Below are 24,207 nucleotides of genomic sequence, written 5' to 3' on the forward strand. Positions count from 1 at the left end.
CCTCATTAGGCTATACATTTGTGTTCTGTAACCTAATAATAACATATGTATGTGTCATAAATAGTTAACTATATGTGTCATTGTTTTCACTATACTTGTCTACATAAAATGTAATTAACTAGTTAACTATATGTGTCATTATTTTCATTATACTTGTCTACATAAAATGTAATTAACTGGTCGATTTAGGTTGCCATTTGCGACCAATCATAGACCGGTAATGAGCTGCTTGCACAATCATTATGCCATGAACGTCTTGGCAACTCCACTACTGGTTTATTAACACAGTCTGTGCAAGGAATTTGGGCATTCCCAGTTCTGTAACGATTTATCTAAGCGTAATTCTCATACGATACTGTGTGAATACGGTGACAGGAATGTTCAGAAAACCATCATGAGCTCCCATTTAATGCTGACATAATCGAAGCTCCGCAGTTTATATCTAAAGTAGGTAGGGCTCCGTCTGCTTGTGTATTGACACCGTCATTATCTTTAGCTCTGCGCGCACCGCAGACAGCGAGAGAGAGTGCGCCAGGCTAGGGAGAGAGCGATTGTGACTCAAGCTCTGCGAATTCAGATAGTCTACTACAACTATGAATGCATTGTGAGTGGCTTGTGGGCAACAGAAGCAGACCTTTATTTGTCATTTGTTTCTTTTTTCGTCGCCAATGCAAAAGGAAATATGCAGCGACGACTTACCTCGGTCTTTGTTAGTTTTTGTGTTGGGTTTTGCGCTGGTTCAAGTTTCCCAAGTAATATAAATATAGGTGAGTATTCTCAACACGGAATGCTTATTATATCACTACTGCGTCCTGTCGGTTTCACATCTAAACTGCTGCGTAATTCCAAAGTTGCAAGACAGTCCCCATTCGTCTTATTTTGTAATAGGCTACGTTAAAATATTCGTTGTTTGATGACAGTTGATGTGAACCCTTTTCAATGATGGCCTTTGTCTTGCACACAGGGGGATTGTTCCCAAACGGCTCCCACGAATATGAGGTTTTTCGGTTTGCACTCTCTCATCACCAGGATATCCCCAAACTGGTACCACAAGTGGACATGGTCGACACAGCAAGCAGCTTTGCTATGACATATGCATGTGAGTTTAGCCTTTATCTCCCTTTAATGAACAGCACATGTACAGATGCCATATCTTAATTTGATCATCCTGTTGTTGCAGGAATGTTTCTGCATAGCAGGAAACGCAAACGTGTAGTGTTTTCGAGGTTAAACAAAGTTAGAAGCCTTTTGCATAATCATTTCCAATTTCCAATTTCAGACTTGATTTGCCCAAACCCCTATGGAAAAATGTCCATCAATTATAATCTACATAACAATTCACATTAACTGTTGCTGCAGGATTGTTTTCCTGTTGTGTGAAACTGGCTCAAATTAAGATATGCTATCTGTCATTTTTTAAATGTGTATTTATTAGGGATCCCTACCAGCTACTCTTCCTGGGGTCCAAACACATTGAGGCACTTGCATCACACGTAAAACCCAAAATAAAAGAGTACAGTACATCATATAACATTATTATACCACAACATATCTACAATACAACATGTAGAATACCACCATACAACAATATTACAATGTATGTGTGTGTAGAGTGTGTGTGCTAGCGTGCGTATGCATTTGTGTCTCTTCATAGTCCTTGTTGTTCCATAAGGTGTAGTTTAATCCGTTTTTAAATTTTTTTAAAATCAGATTTTTACTGCTTTCATGAGTTAATTGATGTGAAATAGAGTTTGTAGTCATGGCTCTGTGTAGTACTGTGCGTTTTCCAGAGTCTGTTCTGGACTTGGGGATTGTGAAGAGACCCCTTGTGGCATGTGTCGTGGGGGTATGCATGGGTGTCTGAGCTGTGTGCTAGACAGCTCTATGTTTTTCCACATGTCAGTGCCTCTCTCAAAGACAAGTAGTGATGCAGTCAATCCCTCTACTTTGAGCCAGGAGATAAAAGACATGCGTGTCATCGACGTTAGCTCTCTGTGTACACTTAAGGGCTAGCCGTGCTGCTCTTTTCTGGGACAACTGTAATTTGCCAAAGTCCCTCTGTGGCACTTGACCATATAACTGGTCAGGAGTCCACGTGCAACAGAACTAGGTCTTGTAGGACTTGATTTGTTGATAGAGATGTCAAGAAAGCAGAACATCACTCTCCCCATCTTAGCTACTGTTGCATCAATACGTTTAGACCATGTCCGTTTACTTAACTTAGGCAAGTCAGTTAATTTTTTTATTTTACCTTTATTTAATCAGGCAAGTCAGTTAAGAACAAATTCTTATTTTCAATGACGGCCTGGGAACAGTGGGTTAACTGCCTGTTCAGGGGCAGAACGACAGCTTCCAGTTACTAGTCCAACGCTCTAACCACTAGGCTACCCTGCCGCCCCATTAATAACAAATTCTTATTTTCAGTGACGGCCTAGGAACAGTGGGTTAACTGCCTTGTTCAGGGGCAGAACAAGAGACTTTTACCTTGTCAGCTCGGGGATTCGATCTAGCAACCTTTTGGTTACTCGCCCAACACTCTAACCACTAGGCTACCTGCCGCCCCAATCCAAGCAGTTTAGTCTCCTCAACTTCCTCAATTTACACAATATTCATGACAAGATTTAGTTGAGATTTAGGGTTTAGTGAATGGTTTGTTCTTTGTAATTGACTAACTGACTGCAGTGCTTTGTTTGATGACAGTTAGTGTTCGAGGTGTTCAAATGCTGTCTCCATTGCATTAACACCTGTTGCTTTACTAAATGTCAACGATAGTGTCAGTAACCTCTTCTCTAACATTCTGTCATAATGATTTTGGAGGTACAGTAGGAAAGGATCCTGTCTAGGCACTCATTTGAAAGGATCCTGTCCAGGCACTCATTTGAAAGGATCCTGTCTAGGCACTCATTTGAAAGGATCCTGTTTAGGCACTCATTTGAAAGGATCCTGTCTAGGCAGTCATTTGAAAGGATCCTGTCTAGGCAGTCATTTGAAAGGATTCTGTCTAGGCAGTCATTTGAAAAGATCCTGTCTAGGCACTCATTTGAAAGGATCCTGTCTAGGCACTCATTTGAAAGGATACTGTCTAGGCACTCATTTGAAAGGATCCTGTCTAGGCACTCATTTGAAAGGATCCTGTTTAGGCACTCATTTGAAAGGATTCTGTCTAGGCACTCATTTGAAAGGATCCTGTCTAGGCAGTCATTTGAAAAGATCCTGTCTAGGCACTCATTTGAAAGGATCCTGTCTAGGCAGTCATTTGAAAAGATCCTGTCTAGGCACTCATTTGAAAGGATCCTGTCTAGGCACTCATTTGAAAGGATCCTGTCTAGGCACTCATTTGAAAGGATCCTGTCTAGGCACTCATTTGAAAGGATCCTGTCTAGGCACTCATTTGAAAGGATACTGTCTAGGCACTCATTTTAAAGGATCCTGTCTAGGCACTCATTTGAAAATATACTGTCTAGGCACTCATTTGAAAGGATCCTGTCTAGGCACTCATTTGAAAGGATCCTGTCTAGGCACTCATTTGAAAGGATCCTCTCTAGGCACTCATTTGAAAGGATCCTCTCTAGGCACTCATTTGAAAGGATCCTCTCTAGGCACTCATTTGAAAGGATCCTCTCTAGGCACTCATTTGAAAGGATCCTCTCTAGGCACTCATTTGAAAGGATCCTGTCTAGGCACTCATTTGAAAGGATCCTGTCTAGGCACTCATTTGAAAGGATCCTGTCTAGACACTCATTTCCACGAATCTGCAGTTTTCTAAAAGATTAGAACCTTTTAAGGCACCATCTGTTGGCGTCATGCAGTTACTTTTTTGACTTTCATGTCGTCTATAAGTTAGCGCTTTCCCGAAACGCATCCCAGTTGGGCAATAACGGGTATTTTAGGCACCAAAAAAAACAACGGAGAGATATTATTTGATTGATCATAGCAGTCATGAAACATGTGAATCAACAGGGAGAGTTGAGCTGTATCAGCGTCATTCTGTGGAGATTATGTGAAATAGCACATTTAGGGAACCATAATTATGCCAATATGAAGATTATCTGAAAAACTTGACATATCAAAATGACTATGTGTCTCAATTGAGTAACATAGAATAAACGCATTTCAGGCACTCCCTGAGTTCCCGCAAGCTTCCAATAATTGTAACCTTTCAATGAGAAAGTGGAAGATGGAATGTGGGAGGAAACATTAAAATTGCACACAGACAGCAAACCCAACGGTACGGACATTTTTCTGTGGACTTTCAATTGACAGGTGAAAGAGGCGGCTTGCAGTTGAAGACTTTGGTATTCTGATCCGGGGTCATCACCTCATCTCCTGGAGATATTATGTAACGATTGGATGAGTTTTAGGACTTGCTTTAGACACAGTGACCAGTCAGTATTGATTTGTTTTTTGAATGTATCCTGATTGGCTGTTCTCTCTCTCTCTCTCTCTCTCTCTCTCTTAGGAAATTCACTTTTGTGCAACCTACTTAGAGTTAAAGAAACTTTAAGGGAAAAGATGAGGGGGAAATTAACTTAAGGTATTTTTTTTTTTGCAACCAGACCCTGGGCTCTTATTTAAAGAGATCAGTGATTCAGTGTTGTTCCTGCCAATGCCTCCTCATTCTAGACATTAGTGTGAGCCCCTTATGACATCAGGATTTGCATTAGGCAGGAACAGCAGCGTTTCAACAGTTGGTTTAAAAAAGACGCAGACAATCTGGAAATTTACCTTAGCAATTCAGTGTTTTTTTTACATTTTTTAATTTTCTTCTTCAGACAACTCAATGGATCATAGTCCTGAGCTACATCATACTTCCTTGGCTGTATCAGACAGGGGGGAAACCTATTCATGGGTTTCACAGACTCGTCACTCCATTGATATAGACGTTATCAGCACGACTGACTCCCATTGTGACTGTGCTGCCACGGGCATTGTGACTGTGCTGCCACGGGCATTGTGACTGTGCTGCCACGGGCATTGTGACTGTGCTGCCACGGGCATTCTGACTGTGCTGCCACGGGCATTGTGACTGTGCTGCCACGGGCATTGTGACTGTGCTGCCACGGGCATTGTGACTGTGCTGCCACGGGCATTGTGACTGTGCTGCCACGGGCATTGTGACTGTGCTGCCACGGGCATTCTGACTGTGCTGCCACGGGCATTGTGACTGTGCTGCCACTAGCATTGTGACTGTGCTGCCACAGGCATTGTGACTGTGCTGCCACTGGCATTGTGACTGTGCTGCCACTGGCATTGTGACTGTGCTGCCACTGGCATTGTGACTGTGCTGCCACTGGCATTGTGACTGTGCTGCCCCGGGCATTGTGACTGTGCTGCCCCGGGCATTCTGACTGTGCTGCCACGGGCATTGTGACTGTGCTGCCACGGGCATTGTGACTGTGCTGCCACGGGCATTGTGACTGTGCTGCCACGGGAATTGTGACTGTGCTGCCACGGGAATTGTGACTGTGCTGCCACAGGCATTCTGACTGTGCTGCCCCAGGCAATCTGACTGTGTTGCCCCAGGCAATCTGACTGTGTTGCCCCAGGTATTGTGACTGTGCTGCCCCAGGTATTGTGACTGTGTTGCCCCAGGTATTGTGACTGTGTTGCCCCAGGCAATCTGACTGTGTTGCCTCAGGTTTTGTGACTGTGCTGCCACAGGCATTCTGACTATGCTGCCCCAGGCATTGTGACTGTTGCCCCAAGCAATCTGACTGTGTTGCCCCAGGTATTGTGACTGTGTTGTCCCAGGCATTGTGACTGTGCTGCCCCAGGCGATCTGACTGTGTTGCCCCGGGTATTGTAACTGTGCTGCCCCAGGCAATCTGACTGTGTTGCCCCAGGTATTGTGACTGTGCTGCCCCAGGCAATGTGACTGTGCTGCCCCAGACATTGTGACTGTGCTGCCCCAGGCATTGTGCCTGTGCTGCCACTGGCATTGTGACTGTGCTGCCCCAGGTATTGTGACTGTGCTGCCCCAGGTATTGTGACTGTGCTGCCCCAGGTATTGTGACTGTGCTGCCACTGGTATTGTGACTGTGCTGCCCCAGGTATTGTGACTGTGCTGCCCCAGGTATTGTGACTGTGCTGCCCCAGGTATTGTGACTGTGCTGCCCCAGGTATTGTGACTGTGCTGCCCCAGGCAATCTGACTGTGTTGCCCCAGGCAATGTGACTGTGCTGCCCCAGGCATTGTGACTGTGCTGCACCAGGCATTGTGACTGTGCTGCCACTGGCATTGTGACTGTGCTGCCCCTGGCATTGTGACTGTGCTGCCCCAGGCATTGTGACTGTGCTGCCCCAGGCATTGTGACTGTGCTGCCCCAGGCGGTGTGACTGTGCTGCCCCAGGCGTTGTGACTGTGCTGCCCCAGGCATTGTGACTGTGCTGCCACTGGCATTGTGACTGTGCTGCCCCAGGCGATCTGACTGTGTTGCCCCGGGTATTGTAACTGTGCTGCCCCAGGCAATCTGACTGTGTTGCCCCAGGTATTGTGACTGTGCTGCCCCAGGCAATGTGACTGTGCTGCCCCAGACATTGTGACTGTGCTGCCCCAGGCATTGTGCCTGTGCTGCCACTGGCATTGTGACTGTGCTGCCCCAGGTATTGTGACTGTGCTGCCCCAGGTATTGTGACTGTGCTGCCCCAGGTATTGTGACTGTGCTGCCACTGGTATTGTGACTGTGCTGCCCCAGGTATTGTGACTGTGCTGCCCCAGGTATTGTGACTGTGCTGCCCCAGGTATTGTGACTGTGCTGCCCCAGGTATTGTGACTGTGCTGCCCCAGGCAATCTGACTGTGTTGCCCCAGGCAATGTGACTGTGCTGCCCCAGGCATTGTGACTGTGCTGCACCAGGCATTGTGACTGTGCTGCCACTGGCATTGTGACTGTGCTGCCCCTGGCATTGTGACTGTGCTGCCCCAGGCATTGTGACTGTGCTGCCCCAGGCATTGTGACTGTGCTGCCCCAGGCGGTGTGACTGTGCTGCCCCAGGCGTTGTGACTGTGCTGCCCCAGGCATTGTGACTGTGCTGCCACTGGCGTTGTGACTGTGCTGCTCCAGGTGTTGTGACTGTGCTGCCCCAGGCATTGTGACTGTGCTGCCCCAAGCATTGTGACTGTGCTGCTCCAGGCATTGTGACTGTGCTGCCCCAGGCATTGTGACTGTGCTGCCCCAGGTATTGTGACTGTGCTGCCCCAGGCATTGTGACTGTGCTGCCCCAGGCATTGTGACTGTGCTGCCCCAGGCATTCTCAATGGGGGCCAATGATGATTTTGTCTTAAGAACACTAAAGTGGCTTGGCAATACAATTATATTTCTAAAGTAAGCAAATCATTCACAAGAACCCCTTTTTTTTGTCATCAGTAAGATATTGTCATATTTACTTTAGACAGATGGCTATGTTACTATAATATAGCAACCATCATCATTTAAAACAACTAATTGAGTTGCCCAGGGTGAGTGGGAGGAATGACAAGCCGTATTAACAGTTACAATAAGAACCCGTATATAGTAGAACAATAACAACATCCAATGAATATATTAGGACCATAAACTAGGCTACCAAGGACTCAAGAGACACCATTGGATGTCTACCAAGTTGAAGGATTTATGTATATGAGGTTATTCAGGCTAATGTGTCTGCATGCGTCACACACACAGTCACAGCCGTCTACATCCAGGGTCTCAGAAAATGCAGACACAGCTTCCTGCTTCTCCCAGGCAGCACAGCATCACTCACCTGGTAGAGAGCGCCGAGACACATGGCAAATTCAGTTAGTGGACAATGGACAGTTTCTTGTGCCACAAATGACCTGAGGTGTCCCACATAGCTACAAGTCGGTAGCAATAATCCTTAAAGACTTAAACATTTCCATGTACCCATTGATGGTTCCAGTGCAGACTTTCTAGCCACCTCCCATAAGGAGGTTGAAGCAGAGAGGAAGAGGTGGCGCGAGAGACGAAGCAAGAGGTTTTTACTCCGCCCAAAATCTGGTTCACAAAAAAAAAAGCCCACAAAGTGAGTAATTTTTGCATGGAGGTCAATGAGAGAGTGTCGAATTAGGCCTACAAAAATGGAATTGCTAATTTTCTACGCAAGGCTTATTTGGTCAAAAAATAAGTTTTGTAATGGTTTGGTTGTTACGAATACACGTAGCATTTTGGCAACTTTGAAATAAAACTTAAAGTTGTGGCTGTTGTCATAGAGATAGAAGACTCGTCATGGATATAATCCGTTTTAGTATGGACATTGCCAATGAGGGCTTCCACCATTTAAAAGTAGTCAACTGGGTGGGGATTGTTATAAGTTGGGAGCAATCAGCCTATGAAGAAGAAGAACATTTACTACTTTAAAATGGAGATAGCCTCAATGGCACTGGCCATGCTGTCACAGATGCTATGATGGAGCTGTGTTTCACATGTGTATCTGCCCTCTCATTGGCTAGAATGGTCCCACCTGAGCAGCAGTAAAATAACAATAACGAGTCTATATACAAGGGGGTACCGGTACAGAGTCAATATGCGGGGGGCACCAGTTAGTTGAGGTAAGATTTACATGTAGAGAGGAGTAACAACAGAGAGTGGCAGTGGTGGAAAGAGGGGGGGGGGGCAATGCAAAACGTCTGGGTTGCCATTTGATTAGGTGATCAGGAGTCTTATGACTTGGGGGTAAAAGCTGATGACTTGGGGGTAGAAGCTGTTTAGAAGCCTCTTGGACCTAGACTTGGCACTTTGGCGCTTTGGTTGAAGCCATAATGTCATGCTATGTATCCTGACATCAGGCCTTTAGAGGGCAGTGTTGGGGCTAACACTAAATAACTGCTGATAGTTACAGTGTATTCTAGTCCAGTTAAACCAAGTGCTGCTTGTCTCACTCTCATACAGAGAGAGAGAAAGGGAGAGGGAGAGGGAGGGAGAGAGGGAGAGGGAGGGAGGGAGAGAGAGAAAGGGAGGGAAATGGAGGGAGGGAGGGAAATGTAGGGAGGGAGGGAGGGAGGGGGAAATAGAGGGATGGATGGAGGGAGGGAGAGAAAAAGAGAGAGAGAGAGAGAAATGGTGGGAGGGAGGGAGAGAGAGAGAGAGAGACATAGAGGGAGGTTAGGGAGAGAGTGGCACAGCAGTTCAACAGGGACATGATTCTCTTTCTTGACAAACCCGACATTCCCCCAAGCCAATTTAAAGTTAATGTAATGCCATCTTACCCTTCTGCACTCACCCAGTTTGCTCCCTCATTTCTGTTTTTAAGGGTGTCACATTTAACTGTTTGTTCAAAAGACTGGTTTCCCTTTGCCAGCGAAAGTTTTAGAAAACTGTTTCAATGATTGAATGCAATACTGTAGTTCAGTATCAATGGTGTCTAGAATTATCAATCGTTTCAAAGGCACAAACAGATAAAGATGGATAATGTAGAATGGAATATGGTTTATCAGTGCTGGAGTATTTTTTTGTGGAATTACACATTGTACTGGAAGATAATTCTCATTGAATGAAGACGTTTCCTAAGAAACAACTGACTGTGGTTTTAATGAGAATCTGGGCATGCACTCTTAATGTGTGCATTAGCTGGTGTTCTATCACTGGATGTTCTGCTAAACAGGGATGTCACTGTTGGTGTTGCATCACTGGATTAACTGCTATACAGACATGTCACTAGGTGTTCTATCACTGGATGAACTGCTAAACAGACATGTCACTGTAGGTGTTTTATCTGCACTGGATGAACTGCTAAACAGACATGTCACTCTAGGTGTTTTATCACTGGATGAACTACTATACAGACATGTCACTGTAGGTGTTCTATCACTGCACTGGATGAACTGCTAAACAGACATGTCACTGTAGGTGTTTTATCACTGGATGAACTGCTATACAGACATGTCACTGTAGGTGTTCTATCACTGCACTGTATGTTATGCTAAACAGATATGTCACTGTTGGTGTTTTATCACTGCACTGGATGTTCTGCTATACAGATATGTCACTGTTGGTGTTTTATCACTGCACTGGATGTTCTGCTATACAGACATGTCACTGTAGGTGTTTTATCACTGGATGAACTGCTATACAGACATGTCACTGTTGGTGTTTTATCACTGCACTGGATGTTCTGCTATACAGATATGTCACTGTTGGTGTTTTATCACTGCACTGGATGTTCTGCTATACAGACATGTCACTGTAGGTGTTTTGTCACTGTACTGGATGAACTGCTAAACAGACATGTCACTCTTGGTGTTTTAACACAGGATAAACTGCTAAACAGACATGTCACTGTTGGTGTTTTATCACTGGATGAACTGCTATACAGACATGTCACTGTTGGTGTTCTATCACTGGATGAACTGCTAAACAGACATGTCACTGTAGGTGTTCTATCACTGCACTGTATGTTATGCTGTACAGACATGTCACTGTTGGTGTTTTATCACTGCACTGGATGTTCTGCTATACAGACATGTCACTGTAGGTGTTTTATCACTGCTCTGGAAGAACTGCTAAACAGACATGTCACTGTAGGTGTTCTATCACTGTACTGGATGAACTGCTAAACAGACATGTCACTGTAGGTGTTTTATCACTGCTCTGGAAGAACTGCTAAACAGACATGTCACTGTAGGTGTTCTATCACTGCACTGGATGAACTGCTAAACAGACATGTCACTGTAGGTGTTTTATCACTGCTCTGGAAGAACTGCTAAACAGACATGTCACTGTAGGTGTTCTATCACTGTACTGGATGAACTGCTAAACAGACATGTCACTCTTGGTGTTTTAACACAGGATAAACTGCTAAACAGACATGTCACTGTAGGTGTTCTATCACTGGATGAACTGCTAAACAGACATGTCACTGTAGGTGTTCTATCACTGGATGAACTGCTAAACAGACATGTCACTGTTGGTGTTCTATCACTGCACTGGATGAACTGCTAAACAGACATGTCACTCTTGGTGTTTTAACACTGGATAAACTGCTAAACAGACATGTCACTGTAGGTGTTCTATCACTGGATGAACTGCTAAACAGACATGTCACTGTAGGTGTTCTATCACTGGATGAACTGCTAAACAGACATGTCACTGTTGGTGTTCTATCACTGCACTGGATGAACTGCTAAACAGACATGTCACTCTTGGTGTTTTAACACTGGATAAACTGCTAAACAGACATGTCACTGTAGGTGTTCTATCACTGCACTGGATGAACTGCTAAACAGACATGTCACTCTAGGTGTTTTATCACTGCTCTGGAAGAACTGCTAAACAGACATGTCACTGTAGGTGTTCTATCACTGCACTGGATGAACTGCTAAACAGACATGTCACTAGGTGTTTTATCACTGGATGAACTACTATACAGACATGTCACTGTAGGTGTTCTATCACTGCACTGGATGAACTGCTAAACAGACATGTCACTGTAGGTGTTTTATCACTGGATGAACTGCTATACAGACATGTCACTGTAGGTGTTCTATCACTGCACTGTATGTTATGCTATACAGACATGTCACTGTTGGTGTTCTATCACTGCACTGGATGAACTGCTAAACAGACATGTCACTGTAGGTGTTTTATCACTGGATGAACTGCTATACAGACATGTCACTGTAGGTGTTCTATCACTGCACTGTATGTTATGCTATACAGACATGTCACTGTTGGTGTTTTATCACTGCACTGGATGTTCTGCTATACAGACATGTCACTGTAGGTGTTCTATCACTGCACTGGATGAACTGCTAAACAGACATGTCACTGTAGGTGTTTTATCACTGCTCTGGAAGAACTGCTAAACAGACATGTCACTGTAGGTGTTCTATCACTGTACTGGATGAACTGCTAAACAGACATGTCACTCTTGGTGTTTTAACACAGGATAAACTGCTAAACAGACATGTCACTGTTGGTGTTCTATCACTGGATGAACTGCTAAACAGACATGTCACTGTAGGTGTTCTATCACTGGATGAACTGCTAAACAGACATGTCACTGTAGGTGTTCTATCACTGCACTGGATGTTCTGCTATACAGACATGTCACTGTTGGTGTTTTATCACTGCACTGGATGTTCTGCTATACAGACATGTCACTGTAGGTGTTCTATCACTGCACTGGATGAACTGCTAAACAGACATGTCACTGTAGGTGTTTTATCACTGCTCTGGAAGAACTGCTAAACAGACATGTCACTGTAGGTGTTCTATCACTGTACTGGATGAACTGCTAAACAGACATGTTACTGTAGGTGTTCTATCACTGGATGAACTGCTAAACAGACATGTCACTTTAGGTGTTCTATCACTGGATGAACTGCTAAACAGACATGTCACTGTAGGTGTTCTATCACTGCACTGGATGAACTGCTAAACAGACATGTCACCCTTGGTGTTTTAACACAGGATAAACTGCTAAACAGACATGTCACTGTAGGTGTTCTATCACTGCACTGGATGAACTGCTAAACAGACATGTCACTCTAGGTGTTTTATCACTGCTCTGGAAGAACTGCTAAACAGACATTTCACTGTAGGTGTTCTATCACTGGATGAACTGCTAAACAGACATGTCACTGTTGGTGTTCTATCAATGGATGAACTGCTAAACAGACATGTCACTGTAGGTGTTCTATCACTGCACTGGTTGTTCTTCTTTACAGACATGTCACTGTTGGTGTTCTATCACTGGATGAACTGCTAAACAGACATGTCACTGTAGGTGTTCTATCACTGCACTGGATGTTCTGCTAAACAGACATGTCACTCTTGGTGTTCTATAACTGGATGAACTGCTAAACAGACATGTCACTGTTAGTGTTTTATGACTGGTTGAACTGCTAAACAGACATGTCACTGTAGGTGTTCTATCACTGGATGAACTGCTATACAGACATGTCACTGTAGGTGTTGTATCACTGGATGAACTGCTAAACAGACATGTCACAGTAGGTGTTCTATCACTGTATGAACTGCTAAACAGACATGTCCCTGTAGGTGTTCTATCACTGGATGAACTACTATACAGGCATGTCCCTGTAGGTGTTCTATCACTGGATGAACTGCTAAACAGACATGTCACTGTAGGTGTTTAATCACTGGATGAACTGCTAAACATACATGTCACTTTAGGTGTTCTATCACTGGATGAACTGCTAAACAGACATGTCACTGTTGGTGTTCTATCACTGCACTGGACGAACTGCTAAACAGACATGTCACTGTTGGTGTTTAATCACTGGATGAACTGCTAAACATACATGTCACTGTAGGTGTTCTATCACTGGATGAACTGCTAAACAGATATGTCACTGTTGGTGTTCTATCAATGGATGAACTGCTAAACAGACATGTCACTGTAGGTGTTCTATCAATGGATTAACTGCTAAACAGACATGTCACTGTAGGTGTTCTATCACTGCACTGGTTGTTCTGCTTTACAGACATGTCACTGTTGGTGTTCTATCACTGCACTGGACGAACTGCTAAACAGACATGTCACTAGGTGTTTTATCACTGCACTGGATGTTCTGCTTTACATACATGTCACTGTAGGTGTTTAATCACTGGATGAACTGCTAAACAGACATGTCACTGTTGGTGTTATATCACTGGATGAACTGCTAAACAGACATGTCACTGTTGGTGTTATATCACTGGATGAACTGCTAAACAGACATGTCACTGTTGGTGTTCTATCACTGCACTGGACGAACTGCTAAACAGACATGTCACTCTAGGTGTTTTATCACTGCACTGGATGAACTGCTAAACAGACATGTCACTGTAGGTGTTCTATCACTGCACTGGATGTTCTGCTAAACAGACATGTCACTCTTGGTGTTCTATAACTGGATGAACTGCTAAACAGACATGTCACTGTAGGTGTTTAATCACTGGATGAACTGCTAAACAGACATGTCACTGTAGGTGTTCTATCACTGCACTGGATGTTCTGCTATACAGACATGTCACTGTTGGTGTTTTATCACTGCACTGGATGTTCTGCTATACAGATATGTCACTGTCAGTGTTCTATCACTGCATTGGATGAACTGCTAAACAGACATGTCACTGTAGGTGTTCTATCACTGGATGAACTGCTAAACAGACATGTCACTGTTGGTGTTTTATCACTGGATGAACTGCTATACAGACATGTCACTGTTGGTGTTTTTTCACTGCACTGGATGTTCTGCTATACAGACATGTCACTGTTGGTGTTATATCACTGCACTGGATGAACTGCTATACAGACATGTCACTGTAGGTGTTCTATCACTGCACTGGATGTTCTGCTATACAGACATGTCACTGTTGGTGTTATATCACTGCACTGGATGAACTGCTATACAGACATGTCACTGTAGGTGTTCTATCACTGCACTGGATGTTCTGCTATACAGACATGTCACTGTTGGTGTTATATCACTGCACTGGATGAACTGCTAAACAGACATGTCACTGTAGGTGTTGTATCACTGGATGAACTGCTAAACAGACATGTCACTGTTGGTGTTTTATCACTGCACTGGATGTTCTGCTAAACAGACATGTCACTCTTTGTGTTCTAGAACTGGATGAACTGCTAAACAGACATGTCACTGTAGGTGTTCTATCACTGGATGAACTGCTAAACAGACATGTCACTGTTGGTGTTTTATGACTGGTTGAACTGCTAAACAGACATGTCACTGTAGGTGTTATATCACTGCACTGGATGAACTGTATTACAGACATGTCACTGTAGGTGTTATATCACTGGATGAACTGCTAAACAGACATGTCACTGTAGGTGTTCTATCACTGCACTGGTTGTTCTGCTTTACAGACATGTCACTGTTGGTGTTCTATCACTGCACTGGACGAACTGCTAAACAGACATGTCACTGGGTGTTTTATCACTGCACTGGATGTTCTGCTTTACATACATGTCACTGTAGGTGTTTAATCACTGGATGAACTGCTAAACAGACATGTCACTGTTGGTGTTATATCACTGGATGAACTGCTAAACAGACATGTCACTGTTGGTGTTCTATCACTGCACTGGACGAACTGCTAAACAGACATGTCACTCTAGGTGTTTTATCACTGCACTGGATGAACTGCTAAACAGACATGTCACTGTAGGTGTTCTATCACTGCACTGGATGTTCTGCTAAACAGACATGTCACTCTTGGTGTTCTATAACTGGATGAACTGCTAAACAGACATGTCACTGTAGGTGTTTAATCACTGGATGAACTGCTAAACAGACATGTCACTCTAGGTGTTTTATCACTGCGCTGGATGAACTGCTAAACAGACATGTCACTGTAGGTGTTGTATCACTGGATGAACTGCTAAACAGACATGTCACTGTAGGTGTTATATCACTGGATGAACTGCTAAACAGACATGTCACTGTAGGTGTTCTATCACTGCACTGGATGTTCTGCTATACAGACATGTCACTGTTGGTGTTTTATCACTGCACTGGATGTTCTGCTAAACAGACATGTCACTCTTTGTGTTCTAGAACTGGATGAACTGCTAAACAGACATGTCACTGTAGGTGTTCTATCACTGGATGAACTGCTAAACAGACATGTCACTGTTGGTGTTTTATGACTGGTTGAACTGCTAAACAGACATGTCACTGTAGGTGTTCTATGACTGCACTGGATGTTCTGCTATACAGACATGTCACTGTTGGTGTTTTATCACTGCACTGGATGTTCTGCTATACAGACATGTCACTGTAGGTGTTCTATCACTGCACTGTATGTTCTGCTATACAGACATGTCACTGTAGGTGTTATATCACTGGATGAACTGCTAAACAGACATGTCACTGTAGGTGTTCTATCACTGCACTGGACGAACTGCTAAACAGACATGTCACTCTAGGTGTTTTATCACTGCGCTGGATGAACTGCTAAACAGACATGTCACTGTAGGTGTTCTATCACTGCACTGGATGTTCTGCTATACAGACATGTCACTGTTGGTGTTTTTTCACTGCACTGGATATTCTGCTATACAGACATGTCACTGTTGGTGTTATATCACTGCACTGGATGAACTGCTATACAGACATGTCACTGTAGATGTTCTATCACTGGATGAACTGCTAAACAGACATGTCCCTGTAGGTGTTCTATCACTGGATGAACTGCTAAACAGACATGTCACTGTTGGTGTTCTATCACTGCACTGGACGAACTGCTAAACAGACATGTCACTCTAGGTGTTTTATCACTGCACTGGATGAACTGCTAAACATACATGCCACTGTAGGTGTTGTATCACTGGATGAACTGCTAAACAGACATGTCACTGTTGGTGTTCTATCACTGGATGAACTGCTAAACAGACATGTCACTTTAGGTGTTCTATCACTGGATGAACTGCTAAACATACATGTCACTGTAGGTGTTCTATCACTGCACTGGATGAACTGCTAAATAGACATGTCACTGTAGGTGTTCTATCACTGGATGAACTGCTAAACAGACATGTCACTTTAGGTGTTCTATCGCTGGATGAACTGCTAAACAGACATGTCACTGTAGGTGTTCTATCACTGCACTGGTTGTTCTGCTTTACAGACATGTCACTGTAGGTGTTCTATCACTGCACTGGATGTTCTGCTTTACAGACATGTCACTCTTGGTGTTTTAACGATGGATGAACTGCTAAACAGACATGTCACTCTAGGTGTTTTATCACTGCACTGGATGAACTGCTAAACAGACATGTCACTGTAGGTGTTGTATCACTGGATGAACTGCTAAACAGACATGTCACTGTTGGTGTTCTATCACTGGATGAACTGCTAAACAGACATGTCACTTTAGGTGTTCTATCACTGGATGAACTGCTAAACATACATGTCACTGTAGGTGTTCTATCACTGCACTGGATGAACTGCTAAATAGACATGTCACTGTAGGTGTTCTATCACTGGATGAACTGCTAAACAGACATGTCACTTTAGGTGTTCTATCGCTGGATGAACTGCTAAACAGACATGTCACTGTAGGTGTTTAATCACTGGATGAACTGCTAAACAGACATGTCACTCTAGGTGTTTTATCACTGCACTGGATGAACTGCTAAACAGACATGTCACTGTAGGTGTTGTATCACTGGATGAACTGCTAAACAGACATGTCACTGTTGGTGTTCTATCACTGGATGAACTGCTAAACAGTCATGTCACTTTAGGTGTTCTATCACTGGATGAACTGCTAAACATACATGTCACTGTAGGTGTTCTATCACTGCACTGGATGAACTGCTAAATAGACATGTCACTGTAGGTGTTCTATCACTGGATGAACTGCTAAACAGACATGTCACTTTAGGTGTTCTATCGCTGGATGAACTGCTAAACAGACATGTCACTGTAGGTGTTCTATCACTGCACTGGTTGTTCTGCTTTACAGACATGTCACTGTAGGTGTTCTATCACTGCACTGGATGTTCTGCTTTACAGACATGTCACTCTTGGTGTTTTAACGATGGATGAACTGCTAAACAGACATGTCACTGTAGGTGTTTAATCACTGGATGAACTGCTAAACAGACATGTCACTGTTGGTGTTCTATCACTGCACTGGACAAACTGCTAAACAGACATGTCACTCTAGGTGTTTTATCACTGCACTGGATGAACTGCTAAACAGACATGTCACTGTAGGTGTTCTATCACTGGATGAACTGCTAAACAGACATGTCACTGTTGGTGTTCTATCACTGGATGAACTGCTAAACAGACATGCTACTCTAGGTGTTTTATTGCTGCACTGGATAAACTGCTAAACAGACATGTCACTGTTGGTGTTTTATCACTGGATGAATTGCTAAACAGACACGTCACTGTAGGTGTTCTATCACTGCACTGGCTGTTCGGCTATACAGACATGTCACTGTTGGTGTTATATCACTGCACTGGATGAACTGTATTACAGACATGTCCCTGTAGGTGTTTAATCACTGGATGAACTGCTAAACAGACATATCACTGTAGGTGTTGTATCACTGGATGAACTGCTAAACAGACATGTCACTGTAGGTGTTTAATCACTGGATGAACTGCTAAACAGACATGTCACTGTAGGTGTTTAATCACTGGATGAACTGCTAAACAGACATGTCACTGTTGGTTTTGTATCACTGGATGAACTGCTAAACAGACATGTCACTGTTGGTGTTCTATCACTGCACTGGACGAACTGCTAAACAGACATGTCACTCTAGGTGTTTTATCACTGCACTGGATCAACTGCTAAACAGACATGTCACTGTAGGTGTTCTATCACTGGATGAACTGCTAAACAGACATGCCACTCTAGGTGTTTTATTGCTGCACTGGATAAACTGCTAAACAGACATGTCACTGTTGATGTTTTATCACTGGATGAACTGCTAAACAGACACGTCACTGTAGGTGTTCTATCACTGCACTGGCTGTTCGGCTATACAGACATGTCACTGTTGGTGGTTTTTCACTGCACTGGATGAACTGCTAAACAGACATGTCACTGTAGGTGTTCTATCACTGGATGAACTGCTAAACAGACATGTCACTGTAGGTGTTCTATCACTGGATGAACTGCTAAACAGACAGATGGATTCTTTATGCAAATTGCGGTATTAGTCACAATGCCATCCAGTGAAAAAATAAACATGACCATAATCTACCATTGAGGATAATTAAAAATTAAGGCAGAAAACTCATACATTTCCAATGTGCTGTTGGTAGTGAGGCATGTTTTATTTAGATTCCAACTTTCTATGTTAGCGCCAATATTCTCCTTATCAGCAATTTACAGATAGGTTGAGCGAAGAATGGGAATAATTGTCAGGGTACTTTCCAGTCATTTGTTTTGTGTTCGCATAAAAAATATACATCATGTCACACAATGTTGGGCAATCCACCAAAACAGATTGAGCTTGTTGTGATTCGTTTGCTTCTTGTGAGATAAGTTGACTTTGATGAGTGACAGTGGAGCGGCTAACTGAGTGCCTGCACCTTGGCAAGAAACCATTCCAGTTGGATTATCCCCAATTATATATACATGGTGTAGTGCCATCACTGAGTTGAAGCCGAGTCTTTCGGCAATAGGAGAAACTGACCGTGTAGCCTACGGCGTGTCTGTGTGGTGGACGTGTTGAACAGCATGTTTACAGTACACACCTGTTTTCCCTCATGGCAGGGGTTAAGAAACACAGGTAGACACACGATCATGTTAAAGGGCGATGTGTATTTGTGTGTGTGAAAAACAGAACTAAGCCTGTGTGATTGCCCTGATATACTGTAGCTGGAGATGGTTGCATATAAGTGATGTTTCTGTCTCTATGGGAGCTTGTGCCTTTTATGTGAATCGTTTAGCGGGGCCTTGCCTCAACAAACCCATTTAATCTATTATTCATTGTATCATAACTAAACAGATTATTTTCTTCAGTTAAGAGTAGTGAATATGTGGAATTAACTCTGGTGTAGAGTGAAAGGGGAGTTCAGTTGTCAAAAATCAATTTACGTAGGAAGGGGATTGCCAGTGTTTAGCAGAAGCAGTACAAGTGTTCTCCTGTGGTTGTAATCACACAAAGGAATTCTATTTATAGGCCTGTAATGCTTTAGATGACCATATCAATGAGATTAGCAGGTATCCAGATGATAGCCAGCCTCAAAAGGTTGTGGCAAGACATTCCCACTGGGCACACACTGGACCAATGATAGTATACCTAGTTTCACGTTGAAACGATGGTGTCATCTGGGAAAATCAGATGTCAATGTAGCTTACCTAAACCCAACCTCACCCCGAATGTACTTTCACATACAGGTTGTGTAAGAAAAGTTAGGCGTTACTTTGAACTTTTTCAATATTATTAAGGTAGTCCTCGCAAAGGAGTTTGGAAGCTGATCAGTGTTTAAAGTTGTTGAACACAGCTGACTGTTCCCCGGGCGCCGAAGACGCGGATGTCGATTAAGGCAGCCCCCCGCACCTCTGATTCAGAGGGGTTGGGTTCTGCCAGTCACGTTCTGTTAAAGGTCCCCAAAGCGCACACATCCCTGGGTCGCTCCTCTTTTCAGTTCACTGCAGCTAGCGACTGGAACGACCTGCAACAAACACTCAAACTGGACAGTTTTATCTCAATCTCTTCATTCAAAGACTCAATCATGGACACTCTTATTGTGTTGTGTTGCTACCATGTTGTTGTTATGTTGTGTTGCTACCATGCTGTGTTGTTATGTTGTGTTGCTACCATGCTGTGTTGTTATCTTAAGTGTTTCTTTATGTAGTGTTGTCTCTCTTGTTGTGATGTGTTTTGTCCAATATTTCTATTGTATTTATTGTATTTAGTTTTTTTAATCCAAGGCCCCCATCACTGTAAATAAGAATTTGATCTTAACTGATTTGCCTAGTTAAATAAAGGTTCAATAAAATAAAAAATAAAAAATGTAGTGCAGAAGACACATTTCAGTTGTACACATGACTAGGTTTCCCCCTTTCCCTTGTTTCCAAAGCTAAGCAGTGTATGTAGAGCTACTGTAGGTATCTGGATGATAGAGGTATTCTCATTACCCCTCTTTATACCAGTAGGGGCATTACCCCTCTTTATACCAGTAGGGGCATTACCCCTCTTTATACCAGTAGGGGCATTACCCCTCTTTATACCAGTAGGGGAATTACCCCTCTTTATACCAGTAGGGGAATTACCCCTCTTTATACCAGTAGGGGAATTACCCCTCTTTATACCAGTAGGGGAATTACCCCTCTTTATACCAGTAGGGGAATTACCCCTCTTTATACCAGTAGGGGAATACCCCTCTTTATACCAGTAGGGGAATTACCCCTCTTTATACCAGTAGGGGAATTACCCCTCTTTATACCAGTAGGGGAATTACCCCTCTTTATACCAGTAGGGGAATTACCCCTCTTTATACCAGTAGGGGCATTACCCCTCTTTATACCAGTAGGGGCATTACCCCTCTTTATACCAGTAGGGGAATACCCCTCTTTATACCAGTAGGGGCATTACCCCTCTTTATACCAGTAGGGGCATTACCCCTCTTTATACCGTTAGGGGAATTACCCCTCTTTATACCAGTAGGGGCATTACCCCTCTTTATGCTAGTAATGGCATTACCCCTCTTTATACCAGTAGGAGAATTACCCCTCTTTATACCAGTAGGGGAATACCCCTCTTTATACCAGTAGGGGAATTACCCCTCTTTATACCAGTAGGGGAATTACCCCTCTTTATACCAGTAGGGGAATTACCCCTCTTTATACCAGTAGGGGAATTACCCCTCTTTATACCAGTAGGGGCATCACCCCTCTTTATACCAGTAGGGGCATTACCCCTCTTTATACCAGTAGGGGAATACCCCTCTTTATACCAGTAGGGGCATTACCCCTCTTTATACCAGTAGGAGTCAGTGTTCAGGAAGGAATCATTGCACTGTGGCTTCAGATTTTATTTCAATATACCTCTTTAATTAGGTTCATGGCATGACGTTGGAACAATGACGTTGATTCAAACATACCATTTTAATATCAACATTGAAACAAGGTAAATAACATATGTTTAATCAAATATGAAATTCAACATAATTTCAATCACACAGAATACTGTATATTGAATATAGGATTAAAAAGATTTTTGACGTTTCTATGTGAAATGTTCAATGCATTATCAACTTATACATAGTTCTGATGATTATGTTGACATTAGATTGATGTAACAATCCATTAGTCAGGTTAAATCAATCTATTTAAGTTGAAGATTTACCCTAATTTCAATGTTTAAAATGCAGGTTGAAATGAGATGAAAACAGTACTGGTTGATAACTTTTGTTTTCCTCGTTGATTCCACATCACAATACGTTTCACAAATCACGTTGAAACAATGTTAATTCAACCACTGTGTTCCAAGTGAGTTTTCAGTTGGTAGAAAATGACAAGAATGTGATTCTGTGGGAGCAGCATTCTTGATCAGGAGCCAGAGCCTGTGGTGTTGTCCAGCAGGGAGCCTGTGGTGTTGTTCAACGGGAGCCTGTGGTGTTGTCCAGCGGGGGCCTGTGGTTTTGTCCAGGGGGAGTCTGTGGTGTTGTCCAGCGGGAGCCTGTGGTGTTGTTCAACGGGAGCCTGTGGTGTTGTCCAGCGGGGGCCTGTGGTGTTGTCCAGGGGGAGCCTGTGGTGTTGTCCAGGGGGAGCCTGTGGTGTTGTCCAGGGGGAGCCTGTGGTGTTGTCCAGGGGGAGCCTGTGGTGTTGTCCAGCGGGGGCCTGTGGTGTTGTCCAGAGGGAGCCTGTGGTGTTGTCCAGCGGGGGCCTGTGGTGTTGTCCAGGGGGAGCCTGTGGTGTTGTCCAGGGGGAGTCTGTGGTGTTGTCCAGGGGGAGCCTGTGGTGTTGTCCAGGGGGAGCCTGTGGTGTTGTCCAGCGGGGGCCTGTGGTGTTGTCCAGCGGGAGCCTGTGGTATTGTCCAGCGGGAGCCTGTGGTGTTGTCCAGCGGGGGCCTGTGGTGTTGTCCAGCGGGGGCCTGTGGTGTTGTCCAGCGGGAGCCTGTGGTGTTGTCCATCTGGGGAGAGCACTGGGCTCTAGGCATGGCACGGCCCGTCCCTCAAGGGTAAAGGCATTGAAGGCTACATGTTGTTGCCCTCTACAGTGCACATGTGCTGCACTCCAGGTATAGATATTGTGTGGCCTTAACCCTGCTCTTATAGTTTGGGTGATTTGTATTCTTGTCAGTCTCAGACTACTGTCTCTCTATTGTGTGCCATACATTCGTGCAGCACGCGCTCCGGCGCTCCAGCAGGTATATTTCACTGGTCATCCCCAAAGCCAACACTTCCTTTGGCCGCCTTTCCTTCCGGTTCTCTGCTGCCAATGACTGGAACAAATTGTAAAAATGTCTGAAGCTGGAGTCTGGAGCCTCTCTAACTTTAAGCATCAGCTGTCAGAGCAGCTTACCGATCACTGTACCTGTACACAGTCAGTCTGGATATAGCACACTCAACTACCTCATCCCCATATTGTTATTAATCCTCTTGCTCTTTTGCACCCCAGCATCTCTACTTGCACATCATCATCTGCACATCCATCACTCCAGTAGTATGTTAAATTGTATTTATTTTCGCGTCTAGGGCTTATTTATTGCCTTACCTCCCTACTCTTCTACATTTGCACACGCCGTACTTACATTTATTTTATTTTGTGTTATTGACTGTACGTTTGTTTATGTGTAACTCCGTGTTGTTTGTTTTTTGTCAAACTGCTTTGCTTTATCTTGGCCAGGTCACAGTTGTAAATGAGAACTTGTTCTCAACTGGCCTACCTGGTTATTAAATAAAGGTGAAATAAAAAAACACAATAATCATTGCCTCCTGCCTAAAAGGTGTGGCTAGAGGATTGACGAATGAGTGACTTGTCTGGTGCAACAGCAGCAACATCTTTACATTGATTCTAAACAAAGGCGCCTCATTGTTTATGCCTATAAAAGCAATTGATTTTGGTAACTCATGAGGTCCAAGGGAATTCATGCACAATATGTCTGGATAAAACAAAGTGAGCATGCTGTCAAATTATGAGTGTGTGTGTGTGTGTGTGTGTGTGTGTGTGTATGATTCACATGAAGAGGACATCTGGTCTAATCCTTCACAAGTGCAATTCCAACTTTTCCGGTATACAGTCAGTCTCTCTCAGTTTGAGCATATGGTAACATCTGTTTTTAGGAGCCTTGTATTTTTTTGGGGGGGAGAAACAGTGTTTGTTTTCAATACATGTGTAGGACTATGCATTCCAGCAGTACGAGACATGCACAAATAAATTCAGTCTGGCCTCTATTCACTGACCCAGACTAGTAGCACGTCATGCTTGTGCCAGGTTGTCCAGTGTGTTTCGTCGGTCAGAGATTGTGCTTGTGGTCATCCTCCCAACTCATGTCACCTCCTTCACAATGGTGACATACAGCCAGGCCAGATGTCCCAGTCATGTCACTCAACCACAGACCCACAAGAGCCAGCGTGATGATAGCAGGGTTTATATTATACACATGGAGAACAGGAAGCCTCTCTCCATCTCCCCTTCCCTCCTTCCCAGGGGCTTTATAACTAACAGTCATTCCTGACTGTCTTTCTCCACGCACTGCCTTTTAATGAAAGGTGTCCTTGAGTGTCCTGAATGGCATCTGCTATATACAATGTATTATTATTA

At 43.8% G+C, this 24,207-nt stretch overlaps 1 protein-coding gene across 4 annotated transcripts in view; it reads left to right on the plus strand.

The window, feature by feature from the left end:
• Positions 1-369: 369 nt before the first annotated feature.
• LOC110533319 (glutamate receptor 1) overlaps positions 370-24,207 on the plus strand; it is a 104,103-nt gene continuing 80,265 nt past the window's right edge. Inside the window, exons 1-2 of one of the 4 annotated variants that reach the window (XM_036989630.1) lie at positions 370-767; positions 965-1,099. In XM_036989630.1, the coding sequence (XP_036845525.1) occupies positions 683-767; positions 965-1,099 (220 nt within the window). In that variant the 5' untranslated portion in view covers positions 370-682. The remainder of the gene's footprint in view (positions 768-964; positions 1,100-24,207) is intronic. The other 3 variants (XR_005053567.1, XM_036989629.1, XM_036989628.1) reach the window with 3 other exon arrangements.

The sequence above is a fragment of the Oncorhynchus mykiss genome, chromosome 10 (genome assembly GCF_013265735.2).
Source record: "Oncorhynchus mykiss isolate Arlee chromosome 10, USDA_OmykA_1.1, whole genome shotgun sequence".
Lineage (NCBI taxonomy): Eukaryota > Metazoa > Chordata > Actinopteri > Salmoniformes > Salmonidae > Oncorhynchus > Oncorhynchus mykiss.